This window comes from Sceloporus occidentalis, unplaced genomic scaffold (genome assembly GCF_023333645.1).
Source record: "Sceloporus occidentalis isolate IW3139 unplaced genomic scaffold, rSceOcc1.0.p SCAF_199, whole genome shotgun sequence".
Taxonomy (NCBI): domain Eukaryota; kingdom Metazoa; phylum Chordata; class Lepidosauria; order Squamata; family Phrynosomatidae; genus Sceloporus; species Sceloporus occidentalis.
This window is the reverse complement of record NW_028317179.1, coordinates 106,066-115,856: the sequence shown is the minus strand read 5'-3', so window position 1 is coordinate 115,856 and position 9,791 is coordinate 106,066. Positions and strand designations below refer to the sequence as shown.

The following is a 9,791-nucleotide window of genomic DNA, read 5'->3' as shown; positions in this document are numbered from 1 at the left end:
CCTCCCCCGTGTCTTCCCAGCCTCCCTCCTATCTCCAGCCTCTCTCCCTCCCTCTCCGTGCTGTCTCCCCTCCTCCCCCCGAGCCGGGTGTGCCGTAGCCCGCAGGATACTCGCAGTGTCCCCGGGCCTTGCACTGGCAGGCGGGTGAACCGCCGGGACATGGCGGGCTGGCCGCGGGAGGCTGGCAGGATTATCGGTGCGGCCCGAGGCCAGTGGTGACCGTGCGGGCAGTGAGCCGGCGGCCGCGAACATGTCGGGGGAGGTCCGCCTGCGGCAGCTCGAGCGCCTGGTCCTGGCCGGGCCGGGCCGCGGAGCCGGGGGCTGTCTGAGCGTGGAGAGCCTGCTGGACTCCCTGCTCTGCCTGTATGATGAGTGCTGCGCCTCCCCGCTGCGCAGGGACAAGAACATCCACGACTACATCGAGTGGGGTAAGTGCGGGGTATTCACTGAGGTGTGCGGGGTATTCACTGAGGTGTGCGGGGTATTCACTGCCATAGGTAGGGTATTCACTGAGGTGTGCGGGGTATTCACTGCCATAGGTAGGGTATTCACTGAGGTGTGCGGTTTTCAATTGTGTTTATTGGTTATTTGCCGAAAACCTTGGAGCCAGGCATAGGGGGGCACGTTGGCGGTGAGGCTGGGCATAGGGGGCACGTTGGCGGTGAGGTTGGGCATAGGGGGCACGTTGGCGGTGAGGCTGGGCATAGGGGGCACGTTGGCGGTGAGGTTGGGCATAGGGGGCACGTTGGCGGTGAGGCTGGGCATAGGGGGCACGTTGGCGGTGAGGTTGGGCATAGGGGGCACGTTGGCAGTGAGGCCAGGCATAGGGGGCACGTTTGCGGTGAGGTTGGGCAAAGGGGGGCACGTTTGCGGTGAGGCCGGGCATAGGGGGCACGTTTGCGGTGAGGCCGGGCATAGGGGGGCACGTTTGCGGTGAGGTTGGGCATAGGGGGGCACGTTGGCGGTGAGGCCAGGCATAGGGGGGCACGTTTGCGGTGAGGTTGGGCATAGGGGGGCACGTTGGCGGTGAGGCTGGGCATAGGGGGGCACTTTGCGGTGAGGTTGGGCATAGGGGGGCACGTTTGCGGTGAGGCTGGGCATAGGGGTATATTCACTGGGTTGTGGTGTTGAGGGGTTTCTCACTGAGTGCTCTTGGTTTGAGGGTTACCCACTCAGGCTGTGGCTTTGGAGATACTGACCGGATGGGCATGAGGTAGAGGTAAGGGGATATCCTCTGAGAGGTCGACCCAATGGGGGGTACCCTGATTCTGCTGGCGCAGAGAGGACCCTCTCGGAGGTGAGGCTGCAGGATACACTGAGATGCAGAGGGATTAGGAGGCACAGAGACTGAGTGCTGGGGTATGGACACTCACCCTCAGCCTGTGGGGAATTGGGAAGAGTCTTGGGCATAGGGGTATTCCAGCTGCCAGAGCCCATTGGTAGACGGCTACTACGGGGGTCTTGCGAAGGGTTGGGTATGAAGGATGGAGACCGTGGCAGGTCTGTGTTGTGTATTAAGGGCGGTTCCGGAGTGAATGGGGTAAAAGCGGGTCCTTGGTTTTCTGGTCATTTGCTACATTATAAAGTGTTCTGCTGTGAGGTCTGAGTGGCGTTCTTCTATACTGGTCGGAGTGACTGGGATATGCTGGTGGGGAGTGCTGGAGATACGGGCTCCTGGAGGAACGCTCTATGCTTGGTGACAGTGTGCATGCGCCCCGGAGCAAGTATGTTCATACTAACCTGGAATTTCAAAGTGAGTGGACACTCGGGCTCTGGAATCAGAAGACGCATCATCACGTTCTACCGCCCCCCTGCTGTATAAGTTGGTGCATTTCTTCAGGGGGTGTAGATGAGAGGGGGTAAGAACGTAAAATGCCCCCCTCCTGTGGCACTGTGGCAGCTTGAAATAAATGGAAGTATTTGGGATTGAATACAGGGGGGCCTCGTTCTGAGGTCGAATAAATGTTTAGGGGGGGTCATCTCCCGGGGCATATTGAGCGATTGGGGTAAATGAGAGTGAGTGAGGGTTATTGGTGTTCTGTGAGTGTGAGAGTGTACGCTCGCCCTAGCCTGGCATTTGGAATGAGCGTTTGGGATTTAATTCTTTTATTTTGGGTTTTTCCCATGTATTTTTTACATTTCCTGCTACGACCCAGCTGTGGAGAAGGGCTTTTGGTTAAACCGATTGCCCCCGTCGTAAGTGATAGCGGGGCATGTGGACCGCTGATGGTTGGAGTAGGGTATTACTTTTTGGTCACATTGTGCTTTGAGGGCAGTAGTTAATCCTGTTCTCTGCTCTCCAGCGTTGGATTGAAAGGCTGTGTCTGACCCCCCCCCCCCCCACGGGGATCTTGGCAGATCATTAGCAGATGGGTAGTTTCAGGCTTATTACCCCCGTCTTAAGGTACTCTTCCTCCCTGGCTGGTGTAATCCACGCTGCCCACCGTATGACTGAAGGATGGGCCATAGGCGATGTCCTAGAGTACATACTGCAATGACATCATAACGGACCCTCGTTACCTAATGTCTCGGCTCGACTTACTCCGCGGTTCTAGTTCTGGCAGACCCTTTGAATGTAGGGACTGCAGGAAGCGCCGCGGTAACAGTTGGTGCTATATAAATACATATATGCTGGGAAGCTTCTGTAAGGATCGATAATGCGATGATAACCTAGATCCGCGCAGGTCCAACGTGACAGCTGGCCTCCTTATTACGGCCGGTGGTCCAACTGGGGGCCGTGACGACGCTGCAGTCTCGCTGCGTTACCGCTCGGGGCAGATTTAGCCGTCTCTGCGGAGTCACGGAAGGTCACGCCGGAGACATCAGCCATTGTTAAGGACATGCTTTAGCCCGGCGGCCGCTTCCAGCGCCGGGGGCTCCGCTTTGTCATTGGCGTGCCCTTGATCGATGCGGCCGTACGGGTGACTGATGGGTGGCCGGGCCGGACCGCGACCCGATAAAGAACATTACGCCTCTGTTATTGCATCGTTATATCTGCAGCGCTTGTGTCTCGGGGAGCTTAGAGACGCATGACATGCCGTTAACCTGTTAAAGCCCAGAATACGGGCTCCCCCTGCCACCGGAATGGTTCAGCTCATTGTGATGGAGGTCTTGAATGGAGCGTTGAACGTATGGCTGGACCATTCATGGTTTTGGTTTTTTTTATTTGGAACTCAGCCTTCCTGAGGACAGATTGGCTCTCCGCAGATTAACCCCTCGGGTGCCGTGTCACGTTAACATTGTATGCTGGGGGGGGGGGCATAGTAAATCCAAACGTGCTGCCGATCTCCATAAGCAAACAGGCTTTTCTCCCGGCGGTGGGTGGGCCGTCCACGTGCCTCATTCATTTAAAATAATTCTGCGTTACCGTCCGCTGATCGCGCGCTGGCCTGGTTCCTGTTAAAGGGATAGTAAGGCACCGCAGTAAGGGGGGGGGGTGGGGGGGTGAAGCCAAGTCGCTGAATATTTTTGGAAGAAATAATCGACTATTATCGTCCTGGCCATCATTCTCACAGCAGGCAAGCGGTTAATTATTTGGAACCCCCGGCACCCTGTACCATTGACGCAGCTGTGCAGTATAGTTTCCATACACGACCCCCCCCCCCACGTAGGATGCATAATATTTAATATGAATGTGCATTGGGCCTAGGGGGCGCTCACCAAGCCCCTGGGCTTCCTGGTGGCTCGTTCCTGCAGCGAGGAAGCGGAGCGCTGCCCGGCGCTGTGCGGCTCAGTGACGCTCCTTCAAGTAAACTGCATCCTCAACACAGCTTGTTGGACGGGGGGGAGAAGCCTCGGTGTTCGTACCTCCACCTCTCGAGGGGTCAGTGCTGCGCCGTCCTCCGTCCAGCAAGGCAGTCATTACCCGCCGTTCTATTATCATTTATTGATTTATATGGCGCCGTCATAGTCCGCAGTGCTGTACACTAGGCATATGATATAACCGCCCCGCACGTCAGTTTGTTGGGCAGAAAATCGTCCTTTTCACAGGAAGTGTTGAGTCGCAAAACACAATTCCAGTGGGGTTTTTTTTTTTTTGGTTCTCTAATCAATAATCCATTCCTAATCTCTTTATGTCACCAGCTGGTCAATATCTACCGATTCCACATCATAAAATAAGTGAAGAAATCAGGAAATGTGTGGTTATTGCAGAATATGTGCGTTAAATCGTTCGCCCAGAGCGTGACGCCTGTCTCAGTCAGTCTGATTTTTGACGTGGAAACATCTGGGGTTTTTTTTTGCCGTGGCTATTCCTGCAACGTTTTAACCAAATCCACATTTTTTTGGAACGATGGCAAATTTACACATTTTTATTGTACCAATTGTATCGTTTTTAAAGTAACGTGCGGAGGAACCCCGCGTCCGCGGCGTTTGGTATCGGTGACTGCGTGCGGTGCTGTCATCAGAAGCCAGATATTAAACCCCAAATCACATTAAAAGAGTTTAGTCCAATGAATATCTTTTTTTGGGGGTCAACATAGAAAAATGATGTCACTGCAGGTTTATGGGCCTCATCCGAATCGCCTGAAGAAGAGGCCTCTTCGGTCTCAAAGTCCCAGAAACGTATATGATTCAGCATCGGGGGTAAGGGGCATCTGGCTGCAGTAATTCATACCCCCACACGCATGCATGATTACAATGGAAGAGCGTTTCTGCTGCTGATTGGCAGTCTCAAGCAGCCAATGAGTGTCGTGCAGCGTCCAGACCGGGGGGGGGGGGAGCTGCAGCTTTGTAGATGCAGTTTCCTTCTTCCTTTGTTTCTGTTACAAAGTACTTTCATATCTTGTTGAGGGGGCTCATTGGAGGGACACTCACTGGAGTGTCGAATGATGTATGTGAGTAAACCTCATTTGCGCAACGTATTAGAGAGTGCGGTTAATGTTTTCTCTAAGTGGGACTGCGCCTTTAAAAATGTGATCGGTAGCGCCTCGCATGCGCCTATAAACAGTGAGCCCCTCTGCCAAATCCGTCGTTACCCCACGGCGCCCCCCCGGACCCCCTCCCTGGTTACTGGCTTCCAATAGCCGCGCCCGGAACCGCGCACGTTCTGTGATAACCCGCCGGCCCTGGCGTAGGTGGCAGTCTGCCGGGTAGCGATAACTCCGGGGCGAGCAGACAGCGCTGCTATTATGTACTTGGCAGCCCGTCCGAACGCGCCAAGCCTTTGTTCTACCCCACGGCTTCAGACTCCGGGTCCTTCCCTCTTTCTGCTTGGTAGGCTAAAGAAAATATTGCTCCAGCGGAGGACGTACGGCAGGGTGTTAGAAAACGTCCTGGAAGCGGCGAATATTACAGAAGGCGTTTAAAGGGACGCTAAGATGTAATGTTTGGGTTGGCGCTGACCGTTTCAACAAATTCCATCATTAATTATCCAGAAAGGTTGACCTAGACCCCAAAATGTTTTTAATGAAGTTCGGAATCTGCATTTTACGGCGTGCATTCTTTAATGTTGGATTCATTTAATGCTTCCCCTGGTTGCAGGAAGTGCTGAACAGGAAGCATACTTAAGTACACTTCCTGCCCGTACTCTGAAGTACTCGCATTGACATCGAGGGGAAGCTGAATATTTGTATCCCATTAGCCCATATGCAGTAGGATGAGACCACTCGCATTGAGTTTAGCGGGGGTGCAGCTGAACAGGAAGCATACTTAAGTACACTTCCTGCACACGCTCAGTAGAAGTCGTGTTAGAATCAAGAGGCCGATCCCCATTCAGCTAGCGTGCGTTGGTACCCCGGCTTCACGGAGAGACAGCCGCGGAATGGGTTACGGGAGACAGACCTCACGTTTTCTTTAACTGCGGTAACCAGAAGAACGCGAGCCAAGAGCGCTGATTTCTGAATCCTCCTCATCGCAGGAGCCAAACGTCTGCTTTTATCTCTCTCCGCGTGTAAAATAACGTCAGTAAAATGTTATTTGCAGAGACGATACGTTATCTCGCGCTGTCTTATCTTAACACTTTTAATAGCTCTCTATGCTAACTAATAACGCTATAAAGCCGCGTGCGTATACGGTCGTTTGAAGATATACGTTTTTTACACTTTTTTTAAATAAATCCGGTGTGTTTTAGCAGAATAGTGACGCGCATTGATCCAGTACGGCTGGACAAACGCAACCTTTAACCCTATTAACCTATTCATGTGACGGGGCAGCTGGCCACGGGCCTCTGAATGAAGGGACAATACCAGGGACAGTCATCTAAAACATAGTCCTCTTATAGATTGTAAGCTCACAAGAGCAGAACCTTTTTCCTTATGTAGCAGGATGTCTTAATGTATGTTTGGGTGGTAGATAAGTGGAACAGCCTCTCAGCAGAAGTGGTAGAGGGTAATACAGTGAGGGGGTTTAAACACGCATGGGATCGGCATACGGCTCCTGAATCTAAGACGAGACCAACGACTGATTAAGGTTTGAATCTTTACAGCAGGAGAAACGAGTAGACGGGGGCCGGATGGGGCCGATCTGCCTTATCTGTGTTTATCGTATTTCACGCTTGCGTTACATGATGTATAAAAAATGTGTCTTTACCTTGGGAGTTGTGCAGATGCGGAACTCGGGGGTTAATTTTGGAAGCCGATTTCAGCATCGCCTCTAAATATACTAAAAAAGAAGAAGCGTAACGTGCCAAGGGATTTATTACTTTTTTTCCATGAAAATGGGACAGTTATTCAAAACAGAAGTTATTTGTAGCCGGAACACAGCAGGAGATGTTGGGGACGAAGCAGGTTGGCTGTACGCTGCCGTTTCTCACTGTCACGGGGTCTACCACTTCTACTGGGCGGCCGTTCCACTACCACCCTCTCAACAAGGACACATAACCAATCTATGTTGCTTACGTAGGAGGTGTCTAATGCTAATGACATAACATCGTCTGTGTTTGCCCCAATAAAAGTAATTGCCTTCATCTGAAGACCCCATGGCCTCTTGGACCGATATGAATCCATTTCCCTTAAATGGTTAAGCGCTGCGTAAATTGTTGGCGCTTTATAAATAAAAGATAATAATAAAAATAATAATAAAGCAAGAGCAATCAGACAATTGTGTGCCTGTTACACAGCCAATAAGATGTGCCGTCCGCTGACCCTTTCGGACCCCCATGACTTGGGGTCAGTGCTGAATACAGAGGTCCTGGGCAGCTTAACGGGAGCGTGTCGTGGCGCATGGTAATCATGTGATGCCCCCCCCCCGGCTTCGCGTCCATTGTCCGTGTTTATGTCTTATTTCGGATGTCGCATTCAAAGTATGAATGGATTTCCTGTAGACGATGGGATTCTAGAATGTTCTATTCGGGGGGCTTCTCCCAACTTTCCCACCAATGCGTAGAAACGGCAGATCAGACCCGTCCCGCCCCGTCTTGGCTGCCCGTTTTTCCAGCTGTAAAGACTCCAACTTTTATCGGTTGGCTAAAGGTGATGTGAGTGGCACAGAGAGCTGGTTTTATATATCTGGCATATTCTGGCCATCCAGATGGGCAGTAGCCTCATCCCAGGGCAGTCCGGCCTGCACTATGGAGGGCCACTCCTAAAAGCAAGATGACGCCTCTTCCTACTTGGCCCATTAACGCTATGGAGGGCTGTGTCCATAGTCTGCCTAGCATAATGTATAGATCAACGTCTCGCTCAAAGCACATCTCTCCTGCTCGGACGGCCGGGGAATGGTCTCTTTTATTTCTTCTAATCTTTATTTTGCTCTGTATTGTGTTGGGGGTCCGGGCAGGTGTTTCTTTTTTCTTCAATGCTCGATTTCCTGTTTTCATTCATTTTTTTGCGCTTATATGAGAGGAAGTTTCCTCTGTATTCCGAGTCCGGTTTCTGTCCGCGAGATGAAAACTTCAGGAGATTAACAATCGGTTTAGGCGTTCCGCCGGCTGGCCTCCTGCCCTTTACTTTCTGCGACTCTGGGAACGAGTCTCAAGCTGCGTCATTCTGTTCCGTACCGAACAACAACATCGCCTTTTCTTCTGGTTACCAACTATGTGACCACCAGCCGACTGCTTCCATAGCCCCGGGCACCTACCTGTTGGCTTGGGTGACCTTTGCCATTGATTTATTGTCTTGTATTATAAAAAAAAAAAACTGCTAATAACCAGAGCTGGAACCCGTGCCGGAGACGTCACGGAACGGTGACCCGTATAAAATAGAACAGTAGAAACATTTTGGAAGCCATGGCTACATGTGATTTTCCCATCTCGTCCTGCTAGTCCCAACATAGATTCTGACAGCAGTTATTCGACCCATCTAGTTTACTACCACTTCTGCTGAGAGGCTGTTCCATTTATCTGTCACCCTCTCAGTAAGATAAAACGTCCTTACTTTCCATCTTGGCCTCTGACACTCTAGTTTTAGCTTATGGCTTATTGTTCTAATCTTTCTCCGACTTTGAAACAAACTTCTCCTGTACTTTAAGTCCTTTCACGTATTTAAACGTTTCTATCCCGTTCTCTCTCTCCACTCCTCAAGGCTTCTGTTAGATTACAGGGATGGACTTGGACAGCTCGGTCTAACGAAAGCATCTCGGATGAGCTTAATGTGATTGGACTGGGGGCATATAGGTGGAACGGGGGTATTATTCTGGGAGTAGGTAGGTAATGAGAGGGTAGAAGATGTGTAAGGCTTGGGTCCTTTTCTATCGAAGGCTATTGAGTAATTCCACGTAGAATTCCAGCCTTCCTTACTGGACAGACGTACAAAGATGTCCCCTGCTGGCTGACTGCTTAAAGGAGTTATTGGTCATGAAGAGCGATGGAGCTTCGTGTTCCTCGTGTTTGGAAGGCATGGATGAGCTCCACGTAGACCTTTGATGCAACTAGAAACATTTTGACACTCTCAGATCTGTAGCGTTACTTATGTATCCGTTTAGTAAGAGATTTCTCTTTTGCTGAGATTAGCTCCGGCGACGTGGAAGAATGAGACCTCCGTTATTGGCAAGAACTGGGAGAGGTATTATTATTATAAGGAATAGTATTGGTTTCTATAGCGCCGTCATGGTCCACTGCGGTGTACAAAGGGTAAGCATGACAAGTAGTGCTTCACAGAACAATTGTCACTTAAGGTAAGGTGGGCCTGCTCAAAGGAGCTTACAATCTAGAATGTTGTGGCAATAGGTTGCTTTTTCTTATAATTGTCCTGTGGAGTTATTAAAGTCCTTCCGATAGCGTCTCGGGTTTTATCGTGGAGAAGTCCTTCCGATAGCGTCTCGGAGTTTATCGTGGAGAAGTCCTTCCGATAGCGTCTCGGGTTTTATCGTGGAGAAGTCCTTCCGATAGCGCCTCGGGTTTATCGTGGAGAAGTCCTTCCGATAGCGTTTCGGGTTTTATCGTGGAGAAGTCCTTCTGATAGCGTCTCGGGTTTTATCATGGAGAAGTCCTTCTGATAGCGTCTCGGGTTTTATCGTGGAGAAGTCCTTCCGATAGCGTCTCGGGTTTATCGTGGAGAAGTCCTTCCGATAGCGTCTCGGGTTTATCGTGGAGAAGTCCTTCCGATAGCGTCTCGGGTTTTATCGTGGAGAAGTCCTTCTGATAGCGTCTCGGGTTTATCGTGGAGAAGTCCTTCCGATAGCGTCTCGGGTTTTATCGTGGAGAAGTCCTTCCGATAGCGCCTCGGGTTTATCGTGGAGAAGTCCTTCCGATAATTCATTTTGAGCTACTGCTGTGCGTCGGGCCCTGTTGGCTCCTCTCCCCGCGAATGGCTTTTTCCGCCACAAATCTTTTTTTTTTTTTTTCTTTCACGTATCTCGGTTTATCGAATGTTTTTGGCCACTTCTAAGGAAATTCAATTCCTGCCCTGCGATTC

At 51.0% G+C, this 9,791-nt stretch overlaps 1 protein-coding gene across 2 annotated transcripts in view; it reads left to right on the top strand.

Moving 5' to 3' along the window:
* The first annotated feature begins 250 nt into the window (after window positions 1-250).
* The window catches only part of LOC149278144 (serine/threonine-protein kinase MRCK alpha-like), an 81,094-nt gene continuing 71,553 nt past the window's right edge, over window positions 251-9,791 (top strand). For both annotated transcript variants that reach the window (XM_089502295.1, XM_089502294.1), the window contains exon 1: window positions 251-428. In XM_089502295.1, coding sequence (XP_089358421.1) covers window positions 251-428 — 178 coding nt within the window. The remainder of the gene's footprint in view (window positions 429-9,791) is intronic.